General features: G+C 44.3%; 1 protein-coding gene across 1 annotated transcript in view; it reads left to right on the forward strand.

Annotated features, from left to right (window-relative positions):
- The first annotated feature begins 1235 nt into the window (after window positions 1-1235).
- Window positions 1236-15003, forward strand: part of TRABD (TraB domain containing) — a 31449-nt gene continuing 17681 nt past the window's right edge. Inside the window, exons 1-2 of the mRNA XM_084205838.1 lie at window positions 1236-1333; window positions 13187-13249. Of these exons, the coding sequence (XP_084061964.1) occupies window positions 13226-13249 (24 nt within the window). The 5' untranslated portion in view covers window positions 1236-1333; window positions 13187-13225. The remainder of the gene's footprint in view (window positions 1334-13186; window positions 13250-15003) is intronic.

The following is a 15003-nucleotide window of genomic DNA, read 5'->3' on the forward strand; positions in this document are numbered from 1 at the left end:
ATAGCAAGTTGAAACAGGAAGTAAAACTCTCAACTGTCTCAATATGTCTGGACTTGATTTCCACACACCACATAGTTGCAAAGCTCAGCCTAATCCTAAACTAACCCAGGATGTGAAGTAAGAAAAAATCAGAAAACAAACCTTTCCATCTGTTCAAATGAAACTGTATTTAGACAACAAATGTGTGCTCAGATTAAATGGGTGTTTAAGCCATACTGTCACTGAACTGTGACTTATCAGAAAAAAAACAGAGAAGCAGGAAAAGGGTAGAGACAATTCTAGGACAGAACCAGTTGTTATAATCAATTCTTGACACATCTTTCTGAAAACAAATATTTTCTTGACCAGTAAAATATTTGTATGTGTCAGCCTAGTAATTTGGAGTATCACCAAATGCCCCTTGTACTTAGAGAGGTGGTGTAACACAGATTTTTCATGCTTTGTGGGTGAAACATTTAACTCTTTTCCAGCAGGAGAGGCCCACTGCAAGAGAGAAAGCGAAGGGCAGGAACAGCAGCGGCAAGGAGGGCTGCACATGGAGGAAGTAATGGATAAATTCAGAGATGACGTCGTTTGGAGTGTGATATCCCTGCGATTTCAGTCTTCATTACACCCACGGCGTGTTTTCACATGGACACCCCGTGCAGTCTCACCCCTCTCTTACTCCTCACACCTGTACACATTTCCAGCCGGCTCCCAAGGACGGACGGCCACGCGTGTGCCAGCACGCCCCAGCAGCCCCGGACACCTGGGCAGCGCTGCTGGCCCCCAGGCCAGGGCTTGAAGGTCGCTGCCAAGCCGGGCTCGACCGAGAGCGGCCGCCGTGGCCGCAGAGTTGCTTCACCAGTACAGAGAGAAGCAGCCTCAAAGACGTGGCTCAATTCCCTGCCAGAAGGGCCCCGGCCCCCCACGGAAGCTGAAGGCGCCTGGAAACCCGCTGAAGGCGCCCCCGCACGCTCCGCTCTGGGGCTCCAGCAGAAATCCTGACAGCCCCTGGCGGCCGTTCCGCCGGCACAGATCCGAGCGGCCGCCGGACCCGGCCCGGACACGGGGCCGCAGCGGAGCGGCCGCCGGCGGAGGAGCCACGCGGGGCGAGCGAGGGAGGAGGGGCCAGCGGCGGGCGGGCTTGGCGGGCTGGGAGCTGTAGTCCGCTGCCGCCGGCTGGGGCGCAACAGGGAGCGGAGAAGGACTACAGCGCCCAGGGTGCCCCGCGGTGGCCCTGCCCCGCGCTGACTCGTGCAGCACGTTGTCCGGCTAACGCGCCCCGCGCCCGCTCCGCCCGCAGCGCCCCGGCCAGCGGCGGCTCCGCCGCTCCCATCGCCCAGCACGGCAGGTCAGCGGGGACGGGGAGCGGCCGCACTGCCGCGTCCCTCCGGGCCGGGGGGCGGCGGGGCCGTGCTGGGGCCGGACCCGTTCGCGGCGGGCGCGTGTAAGGGGAAGCGGATGGGGGTTGCCGCGTTCTCGCGGTGCCCCGCAGAAGGGGAGGGGGCTGCAAGCGGCGCGGCCGTGTCCCCTCGCTGCTCGCCCATGGTACGCACTCGGCCCTGCCCCTCCCGGTGCCGGCGCGGAGGTGCTGCCGGGCAGCGCCCGCTCGGGCAGGGAGGTGGCCGGGGCGCGGCGGCCCTACTCGCTCCCGTTGCTGGAGGCGCTCCCCGGGCCTGGCGAGAGAGTCGCAGCCGGGGCTGGTCCGGCGCTGCCCCGCCGATGACCCCGTAGGCGGCGGGGCCGAGGGGCCTCTCCGGCGGGGCCGGCCTCGCGGCGGCGGGCGAACTCCGCCTCGGAGCGGGCGGGCTGCGGCCATCGGCCCCGCTCGCGGGGCGACAGGAGGCCGGGAGGCCGGTGCCCGCCGCCTCCCGGGGGCGTCCCGCAAGGAGGCCCGCGCTGCCCTGCCCTGCCGGCCGGGGAACTGCAGCTGGGCTGGAAACTTGGGGGAAAATGCGGCTTTTGGGGCCGTTTGTAAGGTCCCGGGCCCGCGTGTCTTTACCTCCTTCGTTATGGCTGTTCACTAGTTTGGGGGTTCACGGACGTGGCACAGCGCTCCCGATCCAGGTGTTTGGTGATAAGAGCGTGGGATTTGTTTGGCTCTGGCGGAGAGCTATGGAAAAGCCGAGACTCACAGTTTTTCTTCTTTTTTTTTTTGGTCTCTAAACAGTTGTGGCTTTTTCTGAATTCACCTCTGAAAATAGTTCAAATTAACCTAGCTCTTGAGCATAACTCTTGTCACAGGCATAGCCTGGGCTCTTCTCTTGAGGAAAACACATGTACTGATGCCGATGTCCATATAACAGAGGTGGGTTTTTTTGCTGGCTTTCAGGAAGAGAGTATTTTTCTTTGATAAAACTTTGGAGGAAGTTGCAACTGGTGGGTTGGAAAAGTGAGAGAACAGCACTTTTACAAGTTAGATGCTGTTTCACAAATGTGGTGGTGACAATACTAATCAAAAAAAAATACCCAGGGTGTCTGGAATGACAGTTCTCCATTTTGTAGAGTTGTGTATCTGTGCAACTACTGTCCACCTCATTTAATGGAGGTATTCCTTCTTAGAAAGCTAACGGAGTAAGGCAAAAAAAAAAAAAAATCAAAAACCCAAACTGCACAGATTCCAGAGGTTTCCCATCTGTATTTTAGTAGGGGAAAAACATATCCATTTAATTATTCTAAGCTAAATGAGTTTATTAATTGAAAAGTCTGGGTTGTGGCTGTGGCACTGGTTTGTGCCCTGCTGTCGGTGTTAGTAGATTTTCAAGATTCAGTAACTTGAATGGACTGTTCTATTGTAAATTTCAATTTTAGGTTGCTTATTGTAAATTTCAGTCCTCACAGTGTCTGACACTCTAGCATCTTAACTGTACACCACTTGGATATTGTGTAGCTTAGTGCTAGAAGAGTTAGATTGATTTTTCAGTATATTCTTTCTTCCATATGGTAAAAATGATGAAACACTGCTGCTGCTGCCACCACAACTGTGAATAAACCACGTGGTATTGCCGTCTATTTGCGGGAGAGTCCTAGGAGTGTTTTTTTTTAAAGAATACTTTTTGGAAAGCATCTCCTTTTTCCTTATTTGCTATTCAGGAAAAGTGCAGAGAGAGATTTGGGGCAGTCTTTGAAAATGTAGAAATGAGAGCAGGCTGGAGATGTGTGCTCCAGATTTAATGGGAGTGGCGTGTAACTGTGTCTGTCTGAAGTGATATCACAGCATGTGCTTTGCCAGCCAGTGCCAGTAGGAAAGAAGGATTCTGTAGCTCTCCTTGTCCTGTCAGGAGACAGGACACTGGCTGTCTGTCATAGATGATTTAGTACAAAATCTGACCGATATATTCTCTTGGTGATAGTTGTTACTAGATTAGAAACATATTTGCAAATACCTATGTGACTTGAATCTGAGATCAGACCTTCAGGTATTGAATGCTTTTTAAAAGGGCCATTAAAATTTCAGGTGGTATGAACATGTTACTTAATACTGCAGTTCTGTATTTGAACTTAAAACTTTGGTAGTGAAAACTCTTTTTTTCCCTTTCTAATAAAGGACTAGAGGAACATAACTTTTATATTAACCACAGTTAATAGATTGGTATGAAAACGTGCACACACTCAGTGACAAGTTCTCTTCCTGTACACTTCTTTTTCTAATAATAAAAAAAAGTAGAGGAGCTCTTTTCTACTCCTCCCTCCTTCCTTCCCTTGCCTTTAGTTGACCTGCTTTGCAGTTTTGATTGAAATCACTGAGGGATGCAGTATCTTAGCATGTCCACATGCAAGAATTTAAATGTCCTGATGACCTTGCGTATGAAACACTGCGCTGGAGCTCTGGGAGTGCATCTTCCAGTGGGTAAGCCCTTCAGGCAGTCTGCTAAATAACTCTGTCTCTATTGATAGTGCAACATCCTGCTCCTATGTTGAAAATTCTGTCTGTCTCAGGAAGGGTGTGCACGCTTTTTAGAGAGAGCAAGAGCCTACACCATGGCTGAACAACACCATGACTGCTGGTGAAATTGAAGAAAGTGTCCAGTCACCTGCATGCTGCATCTGGAGATCCTGGTCTTGCCTTGCTAGGATGCATATGTTGCATGTTGCACTGGTGGCTGTCCTTCAGAAGGACAGCAAGACAGCTAGTTACAGTGTAGCCTGTAAAGAAGGCCTGTGTTGAACTGGGATCAGGAATTGCTGAGGGGTTTTCTCATATCTTGGTGGCCAGTGGGAGCAGAGATGTTGTCCTTCCCCTGTACTCAGCACTGGTGAGGCCCCACCTTGGGTGCTGTGTCCAGCTCTGGCCCCTCAGTTTGGGAAGGACATGGAGACGCTTGAGTGCATCCAGAGGAGGCAGCGAGGCTGGAGAGGAGCTGGGAACACAAACCCTGTGAGGAACCACTGAGGGAGCTGGGGGTGTTGAGCCTGGAGAAAAGGAGACTCAGGGGTGACCTTATCACTCTCTACAACTCCCTGAAAGGTGGCTGTAGTCAGGTGGGGTTGGTCTCTTTCTCCAGGCAGAAACTGGAGAGCACACAGCCTCAAGCTGTGTCAAGGGAAATATAGGTTGGATATTAGGAAAAAGTTTTTCATGGAAAGAGTGATAAAGTTCTGGCATGACCTGCCCGGGGAGGTGGTGGAGTCACCAACTCTGGATGTGTTTAAAAAAAGACTGATGTGGCACTCAGTGCCATGGTTTAGTTGAGGTGTTAGGGGGGCATGGGTGGACTCGATGATCTTTAAGGTCACTTCCAAACTAGTAATTCTGTGAATATACTGAATTGGTTAGGTGCAGAGTCCTTTACAGGTTAAATGAGTGGTGCAACAGCTGGATGGACTTGGAAGTAGAACAGCTTTCCTGTGAGTGTGTCGATAGTACTGAGTTGTTAGTGTTATTATGGGGCTTCAGTGACTGCAGGCTGGAATTTGCTACCCTGGAGCTTTGTCTCTGAGTTTTTCTTCAGTTCTCTGCCACAGTAGAGCTGTATTTCTTTACTTGTTGCCAGAACATGGACCTATGTCATGTGACTGTTTTCAGCTTTGTGTTCACCTGATGATTTTGAAAGAGTAGATCAGCTTGTTCACAGGTAGTGAACAAGAGAGTAGGATGAAAGGAACTGGCAGAAGAACACTACTGATAACTAATGTGCTTGGCAGTTGGGCAAAATTATTTTGTCCTCTGAAATCCCAAGCATCAAAGCAATTTTCGCATCATAAGGCTTGTGTTTCAAAGTGTTTATAACAAAAGTGAATGTGTCTGCTGGTACTTTTGAGATGCAGCTTCTGCATATTTCAGCAGACAACCATTGACACCACAGAACTTCTTCACTTGTTTCCTTTGCTTGCTGCTTGTAGGTAATGAACAGAGTGGAAGAGCTGCTTCTTGTAGAACTCCATACACACGCAGCAGCTGTGCTATTTCCCTTCTGTTCTGCCTGGGAGTGTTTTGCAGAGGATTTTCCAAAACCAGAAGTATCACTTTGTTCATAGCTTTACGTGGCCTGGAGGGAGATGTACTGATATCTTACCCCAAGCTGCTGGATACAGGAAAGTCTAATAAAATTATTTTGGTTCTAGGTCTTTGCTGAATTCACATAATTCACGTTGGAATGCAATAGGAAGGTGACTTGAATAGATGTGTAGGTTCTAAAAAACTGCCAGTTTCTGAGTGCCTGTCCAGACTTGAGCCACATCACTGTAGTCTTTCTGTCCCATGTTTCTAAATTTAGCAGTATATTTATAACCTCTGCAACCTCTTAAAAGAGTAAGGATTTGGGCTAATGTTTGTTCATAAATCTGCAATGCAGTGCATTAGCAACCTGATTCACCTCATACTTACTCATTTCATCAAGTACCCCCAGTCAGTGTAATTGCAATAACTTGTAAAACCACAAAGCATATGAGAATGCCTTCTTGTCTTTCACTGATAAACATATTTTCAGTGTCCCAGGCCACATATTCTCATGTTTCAACACCTCCTTTCAACAAAATTAATGTAGTTGTCTTTGGCTTTTATGTTTTAACTGCCAAAGCATTCAAATGGACATTGACTCTAGTGTGCAGGTACCTGAGTTTAGGCTGCATATGTCTGCACTGTTCATTTTGCAGGAAAACCTCATTGATGCTCAGAGGGTAAAAATACACATTTTGAAATTTGTGAACTTCTGAGTTGTGAGGAACCAGAGCCATGCTCTACAACCATCTGTGGTTACAGAACCAATTGCTCAGTTGAGTTTCAAAGGCGTGGGTTTGTGTCAAAGAGATAACGTGCAATATGTGGAGTAGGTCACCTTGGTGATAATTTTGAAAGACATGCCAATTTCTGAATTTGTGGCTGTTACATTAATTGGTAGACAGGTCTCCACAGATGCATCCTTTTTAGTATGAACAGGCTATCAACAGAGTAGACACCATTTGGAGCTGATGATTGTTTGTAAACATTAGTGAGATTTCTGTGCTTAAGTATGGAAAAAGCCTCATCAATCCTAAATACTCTGTTTATGTTGTAGAGTATGGTGCTGAGACTTAAGAGAGTATCTGTTATTTTGGTTTTGGCCTTCTTAGTAGGTTAAATGTTAAGCTTGGAAGGTGCTTTATTAGGTATTTCGGGCAGTAAGTAAAGAGTGCAACAGTTTGTCAATGGGAGAAAAGTTTGGTCTGTATCTTCTGAAGTACTGGTATGCCTCTTGTGTTTACATAAAATAAGCGATCCTGTTAAAAGGTAGCAGTATTCAAATGAGATGTGCTTATACAGTGCATAATATGAATGTAAAGTGTACAGGCTATAGCAGCTAAATCAAATATCCTAGTGAAACTGCAGGTTTGGAGGATGAAAGGAACACAGCACTCTTAATGCACATAGATGCAGGTAAATTTTTATTGCTGCATCTCATCAAGCTGATGGAACCTGTGTTCTGGTCAGAGATACTGGTGTTAGAGGACACGAGTCTGTTTATGACATAGTCTTTTGTGTGTGCCTGTGCCTGTGGACTTATGTCCAGTTCAGGGCAGTTTTGGCTCACTTGTAGCATGACCTATGTGAGGTGTGCTATATTCTCACTGGAGGACTCCCACCTTATTGTTCAACAGCTTGCTCTAAAATTCAGTCCTCAGCCTATCTCTTGTCTTTCCCACAGCAACTTTAGAGGAACAAGTGGTGCCTTATTACTAGGAGGAAGTGCTGTCCTGTGGGGTGTGTGGGGATCCTAGAAGGACCAATGATTAAAAAGAAAGCAAAATTCAGACTGCAAAATTGAAATGCTTTGTAAGTTCCACGGGCCTTCTAACTACTTATTTAGCTACCAGAGGTCAGATTTGTAGATATATTTAAGCAGTGGTATACCTCATTTACTTATTTGTGAATAGGAAAGTATGTACAATCCTGTTTCAGAGGGTACAGGATTGACACTGAGATTAACACTTTGATTAACACAAGAGATGTGGGTACTTTCTGCAGTGTTAGTGAATACTGTGAATACTATCAAAAGCACTAATAGATACTTTTAGATTTGTTTGTTGAGGGGATCAAAACAGAAATTTTTGCCTCTTCCTTTCAATAAAAGGTGAAACAAGATGTAGTTTGGTGACTCATTTACTAGCTATTCTGATGTGTGTGCAGCACATAGAAAATACAGAGCAATTATAAGACTATGGACAACTTTTATTTTGCTCTTGCAGTGTCAACATGTTGAGGAAACAAAGTGCTGCTTCTGAATTTCTGTATAGCTCAGAAGGAGGAAAACATCCAATAAAAATCTTGTTAAAAAGTAGCTGAGTATGTTGTTTTATGGGTAGGAGCATGAGAGGTTTTTTGAGAGCTTTTTTATTGATTGAGTTGAATCACTGTCTGAAGGGAGCAAATTTAGACAAGACATTAAAGGAACAAGTTTAGCCCTACTGTAAGAGGATACTGTAATGAATTGTCTGTGTGGTGTTTGAATTTTCTCACTGAACTACCTCACTGAAATTAAACAGGAAAAGGCCTTTTGTTCTTTAACTTGCCTTGCTAGAAGCCGATTTGTGAGTGCGTGTTGCTCTTGTGTTCTTGAGACTGCAAGCTAGGAGAGTTTCAGATGCCTAAATATGAAGCTGGAACCGAAACACTTTGGTTGACTAAGGCTATCAAGTATGAAAAATGAGTTCGTGAGAAGATTTTGTGCAAAGAAGTGCTGCTGAAGCTGGTTTATATTAGGAAAACTGGAGGGCTGATGTAAAATTGCATGGCAGGGAATTCTTTCTGCCTCTACTTTGCCAGCGTCTGTGCAGGGTAAGTAAGCATTGCTAGAAGATGTTGAACTTTTCTGTGTGTTCCTTTCTGGGGGGAAGAGAATAATGCTCATGTGCACGGGAAAAATACAGCCCCTCTTTGGCAGTACTTTTCTGAGTAGCAGTGGCTGTCCTGTGTGTGCTGTAGGAACAAGAAGAGCTTGAGAGGAAATAGGTGCCTATCCGTAGAGATGAGTAATGGCTAAATTCTAGGTTTGCAGTGGTCTCAAAAGTTCCTGTTTGGTTGCCTAGGTATTTTAAGAGTTGGCAAAAGGGCTTCATTTTTTCACATATGTATGTATAAGCAACAATTTTTAATCACCCAGTGAACAGCAGGTCCCCTCAGACTAACAAACATGCAATAAGCACAAGAATTCCATTTGCCTAGAAAAGAGGTGTTTGAGGTGGAGATTCAATCCTCATTCAATCATCAGTCACCTCTGTTTCTTCTAGCTCCAGGAATTTTCTTGGTAGTACTTGAATCAGGAGAATGAATCCCTGATTAAGACAGTCTCCTGGCAGATAAGAGAACAGAAATACTTCCCAATCTCTGATCTTTATGAGTGCCTAAAAGCTGTGTCTCCCAGTGCATCTGAAAGAAGTGCACTGTCATGTCTGAGATTTTCTGTGTATGATATATCTCACGAGGGGCTCTTCCAGGCCTTTGAAGTAGCTGGAGGAGGGGAATTAGATTGGTTTCACGTGTTCATGCCAAATCTCATGGTAAGTAGAACTTGAGGTTATGAGATATTGCAGTATACATATTATGGAACACTGTAAATAATTGTCTGAACAGTTTGTTTTGTTTTTTTTTTTTTTTTTTTTGCCTGTGGCTTTTCAGCTTGGGATTGAATTTCCTTCAGTTCCCTGGCAAGTTCTGCGGACCGCCTCTTTTTCACAAGTACCTCATCTAATCTTAGTGATCTTTTTCTCCTGGAGGAGCAGTGCTGTGTGTTCTCTAAATGACTGTGAGACTCTTCCCTGCTTGCCAAAATAGTTTAAAATTCACCTATGTGTGAACAAGCACAAACAAATAAGATGCCTTGTTACCTTGTGTCATTTCTTTAGGAAAGTAAACTTTAAAAAAAAAAAAAAAGAAAAGCCCAGAGCACAGGTTGGGAAATTAAACTCCAAGAATTTTGAAATGCATGGATGCAAATTGTTCAAATGATGCCAGAATTTGATCTTAATTGGCCCCTTTTCTTGCTATTAGACATGGTGAAAGGAAGTGCATACAGATTTGTGCACTTCAGTTGGTTACCTATGTAACAGCAAGGTACATTCGGTCTTCTCTCAGAAGCTTCAAATTATATTTCAAATATCATAGCACTCAGATACCTTCTGTGAAGACATAGAAGTACAAGGACAGTGTCTTTCACGTGGATGAGCTAGGTCAGCCTGGAGTCCAAGGTATTTGACTAATTCCTAAATACATGTACGTTTGCCAGTGCTGCTGAGGAGGATGCTGCTAGCTGAGTACTTAGCCTTGCCTGTACTCTAGTGAGTCTGGAAACAGGTCTTCTGCTTGGAAAATTTCAGCTCCAGTGTAACTTGAGCAGATCTAAGCACCTGAAAACAAGGGCATAAAATCCTGGATTGGAAGGAATCTTCAAGATCATCTAGTTCCAACCTTCCTTCAGTTTACAGGAGCACCTGTAATTAGACTAGGTTGCTCCAAGCACCATTCAGACTGGCCTTGAACTCTCACAGGGGTAGGGCATCCACTGCCTCTTTGGGCAACCTCTTCCAGTGCCTCACCACCCTCACAGTAAAGAATTTTTCCCTAAGACCTAATTTGAATCTCCTGTCTTTCAGTTTGAAGCCATTCCCCCTTGTTCTGTTCCTACAGCTCTTGTAAAATGTCCCTTTCCATGGTTTTTGTAGGCTTCCTTCAGGTACTGGAAGGCTGCATATAGGTCACCCCAAAACCTTCTCTTTTCCAGGCTGAACAACCACAATTGTCTCAGCCTTTCCTTGCAGGAGAGGTGCTCTGGCCATCTAACCATCATGGTGGCTTCCTCTGAACTCTGTCCAACAGGTCAGTGTCCTTCCCTTGCTGGGGACCCCACAGCTGGATGCAGCTTTGCAGGTGGGGTGTCACCAGAGCAGAGGGACAGAATCACTTCCCTCACCCTGCTGGCCACACTGCTTTGGATGCAGCCCAGGACGCAGCTGGCTTTCTGTGCTGCAAGTGCACATGGCCAGGTTGTGTCCAGCCTCTCATCCACCAGCACCCCCAGGTTCTTCTCAGCAGGGCTGTTCTCAGTCCCTTCATCCCCAGCCTGTACTGATAATGGGGGGTTGTCCCAACTCAGGTGTAGCACCTTGTGCTTATTAAACCCCATGGGCCTGCTTGTCCTAGAAGAAAACGGTGGCAGACTTGCCTGTCATTGTGGCTGATCATTCTCTCATCTGGCCATGGAAGTATTGTTCCATGAATTCCCTGCAGAGGCTGGAGCTGAAAACTGCAGTGAAACAGTGAGCTGGAAACAGCTTGTTTTCTCCAAAGGTATAGGTCAGTTAAAAACCAGTGCTAGTTAGCTTGAGTAAACTTCAAAGATGATCTCTCCCCCACCCCCACCAGTATTAGACATATAATTTAGCTAGTAGTGAAAATGGGATGATGTTTTCTAAAATGTCACTTGGTGGGAAAAAATGCCATGTAGTGCTTCTGTATAGGAGTCTATTTTTAAAACAAAACTTGCACTTCATTAGTTTGAAGAGTAATCTGTAGATAAGAGACATATTTTCAAATGCCAGCAGACCTTAATCAAGCCTAGAACTTTAGGTTGTATTTAGGGCCAGCTGATTCACTGACAGAAAAACACTGTGGTATTTTACACACAAACCAATTGAGAACCAAGCCTAGAGCTGAGCATCTGAGTGTTGGTACACTGAGTGATGCTGTAGTTGAACAAGTATTTTCTCAGAGGGCAGTTGGTTTCAGCATCTCCACTTCGTGCTGTTCCTCAAGTTTTGGTGCTGCAGTTCTTCCTGCAGCTGTTTCATCATCTGAACTAAAAATGCCTTGGTAGAGTAGGGGGGGGGGAATGGTGTTTTTTTTAACTGAGCCTGCTTTCCAATGTGGTTTACTAAGTTAACAAGTAGTTAAGTCAGTCTATCAGAGACAGGACAGAATAAAAAGAGGCGCTGAGTTTACTTAACCCCACAAAATTGAGAGACTGTCTGGAGTGAGGTGTCTGTAGGCTGGTGTGTCCCAGTCAGGTTGTAGGTGTCAAGGCAGGGCTTTCTTTCTGCTGTACTGCTTTAGATCTGTCCACACTCGTAAATTGGGGAAATACTGAAGCAGAAGAGCAGTTCAGCTTCACCTGCCATTTCAGCTTACTCTGACATCCAGATTTCCTTGACTTTACTCCTTGGAAGGCAGGAAGATCCTGGTTTTAAAATTGTGCCTTGTAGCACAACCACTGGAGTGCTTATTTTGCTTGTGCAGACTTCTTGCATGTTTTTGAATTGTTTGTTTTCATTAACCTCTTTGACTGTGTGCAGTGCGGTTTTTTTTTTTTTTGTTTTGTTTTAATGAGGTATTTGCCTCGCAGCTCAGGAGTTGTCTGTGGCTGTTGCCTGCTCAAGCTGTAGGAATCTATTGGGTTTCATTGGGATTTTGCTCTTGAGACCATGCAGAAGCCAGGATTTCGGCCACTCCTATTTTTTCTTGCCCAGCCTGCAGCTGTGATCTCGGGTTTGCTGGCCAACCACGAGCAGTGGACAGCGAGAAGGCACAAAATCCTGCAATCCCTCTGCTGCCTGGTGGGAGATGTGCCAGTGGACAGAACTACACTTGCTTCATACTGCCCAGGCAAATGCTCCTTTAAAGAAACTTATTTTAAGCAAAGCTAGAAAGTAAAATGGCTTTCTAGAAACCAGAATGCAGAGCACTGAGCTGACTGCAGGAGACTTTTGTATTTGGGGAAGGGGGAGGCCTGCCATCACATTTGTGTGCTGAAGTATGCTGTCACCCAAATGCCAGCCAGCTTTTCTCCAGCCTCATCTGACCACAGGGCAGGAGCCAGACTTGTCTGTCCACTCCTCAGAGCAGGACTGCATATGTACTCCATTAATAAGTGTTCAGGATTGCTCTCTCTCTATTTAATAAAATAAAACACTGATCACATGTACTGTGAAATAGCTGAAATGGAAGTAGCACAAAATGCTGTAGTAAAGAAGCAGCACTTTCTTGGAGTGCTTCAGTATTAGTGGATACCAGTGAGAATAAGCAGAATGAGCACTGGTCATGCATTTGGTGTCTTGTGTAATCACCTCCGAGTACCATCCAAGTCCAATCACAGCACTCTGCCAGCGTCACGGAGAACTTTGGACTTTTAAGATTCCTTCATCCCTATTGTTAAACTAAAACATGAAAACAATTCAGTAAGGGTTTAAAAACCTAGTTTCTCAGGTTTGTCACACAGATACTTACCTGACTGATTTTCTAACCCTGGCGTATTTTTAAATATATGTGGTCGCATGATGCAGATAAAACATGTATGACTATAGTTGAATATTAAGATTGTGGTTGCTCTCATATTCTGTGCAGCAGTAAAATACTAGAAATATAGATGATTCCTAGAATCTGCCTAAAAACTGTCTTGATGTAATTGATATGAACTAGACAGAACTCCTGACTAAGTTGAGCAAGATATTAGCTGTTGCAGAAACTGTTCTTTGGCTTGAGCCACCTCAAGAACCATACTGAAACCGGCTGGTTTTACCTGGGGGAGTTGCTGTGTGTTTGTTCTGGTTCTCTTGATGGCAGTAGAGTTGAAGAGGTGACATTTGTGCCTCTTCACTTTGCTGCTTTTATTACTCAACCTTTATTAGAGACTGTAGAGACACATATATTTTTTTTCCCCTGGACAGGTTTTGAGAAAATATTCTGGGTTATGCCAATAATTTTTAATTCTCTCCCATTTGTTTTTACTTCTTGCAGTTCTTGTGTTGGTGAAAATAAGCCTACGCTGCAAGAGGAATGCAAGAGGAGCAACAGCAAGAGGTAGGGCTTGGAGATTAAGTTTGTATCTCAGTACAATCACAGGGAAGGTCAAGAGTGAATCAGCCAGGTTCTTCCACTTATTTTTGGGCAAGTTCTGCAAAGTCTTAGGACTGAGAATGCTGGTGTGAGACCCCTTTTAAAATGCAGATGGAGAGCTGCGTGCTATTTTTCTTGATACATTTAGGTTCTTTTCAGGTTCTCTTTCTCTCCAGTTGCAAAAGCTAAAATGGGTCTTTTCTATTATTCTATTTGCAAGTGAGGAATTGCATAAAATCGCTTAACCTATGAGATTAAATCTTTAGGAGGAAAAAGGTTTTGTGAGTAAATTACAGAAATTGATTATATACAAATAATCTCAGTGTACATGGCTGAAGTTCCTTGCCAAATTAAACTGAGATGCTTTTTCTGTCCTTTCTGTTCCTTTTCTTTTCTTTCATATCCATGTGTCTCAAAACCTTTTTCTGGTCTAATAAGTGAAGCTCAGGAAATTTTTATCCTATGAAGTATAAGAGCATCAGTTCTTTTGTCTTGTTAATGAAAAAAAAAACACAACAGATTTCTAACATGGTGGCTTAGTGCTGTGCTCAATGCAGTGTTGTGATGTTGTGATGGCAAAGCCAGCATAAGTGATAGGATTAATTCCATATGTTACAGATGAATAAATCTTTCCAAAATATTGTTGTGACTAGACTTAACGTATGCAAGCAGTAGTCAAGCCATATGTTGTGATCAAAAGCTGAGCTGGTGTTAAATTAGATTTGTGAATGTAATTGCAATTTGCAGTGTAATTGCAGTTTGCAGTTGTCAATGAACAGACTTCTGCTTTGTAGTGAAAGGATGATGTGTTGCTGTGACTATTTTAAACTTTGCACTGAAAAGCTGTTTTATGTTTTGGGTTTAGTCCATGAAATGTATCAAATTTTTCCTTGCCTTCAGTGGGGCCACGGTAAGACTCAGGATTTATCTTCTCAAAATTCCTGTTTGGCATTATGGAATGCAAGAAGAAAATAATTACTCTTATAGAAAGCTCTTAACATTTGGGTGTGCTTTGTACAGCCTTGCTTTAAACCTTACTGGGTTAAGTACAAAGTACATAAATCAGTCATTTTAGCTAAAAAGCTGACATCCATCAGGAGAGGTTGGCTGACTGCTTGCTGACTCATTAATATTTTCTTTCCTTTGGAAAGTACTTAAATGATGATGGGTTCTCATCTTGTCTCTAACTTTTGGACTTAGTGTTGTTCAGAAATTCCAAATTCTTCCAATAATCGTCCTGATTAAACTTTGAATTAAGGTAGTTGCCTAAAGGTAGTTTATAATTTAGCTTTCCCTTACTCCTGAGTCTTTTCTGCACTAACTCTGCCTCTCTGGCTTGAATGACATTGGCTGAATGACTGGAATTATTTAAATTCTATGCACAGGTTTTAAAAATTGCTGTTTAATTAAAAATAAGAGGTTTTTGTTAGTCAAAGACCTGTATTACATACTTCTAGGGATAATATCAAAAAGTCAGTCTTTGTGAATCTTCAATTGCCTTCTTTTCCTTTAGAGAGCAAAACTCTGCAGCTGCCTTGTATCTTTGATTTCTGATATGTCTAAAGTCAACATGTGCATGAACTTTGTAAGATTTGATGTGCGTATTGTGTAATCGCCTTATTCCAACAAATACTTGGCCTGACTCTTCTAGAATGCATGTGTTTAGTCTTGTGAGTACTGATTAACTTTGTCAGACTCCTGACAGACTAATGCTGACT

The sequence above is a fragment of the Fringilla coelebs genome (genome assembly GCF_963513975.1).
Source record: "Fringilla coelebs genome assembly, chromosome: 5".
Lineage (NCBI taxonomy): Eukaryota > Metazoa > Chordata > Aves > Passeriformes > Fringillidae > Fringilla > Fringilla coelebs.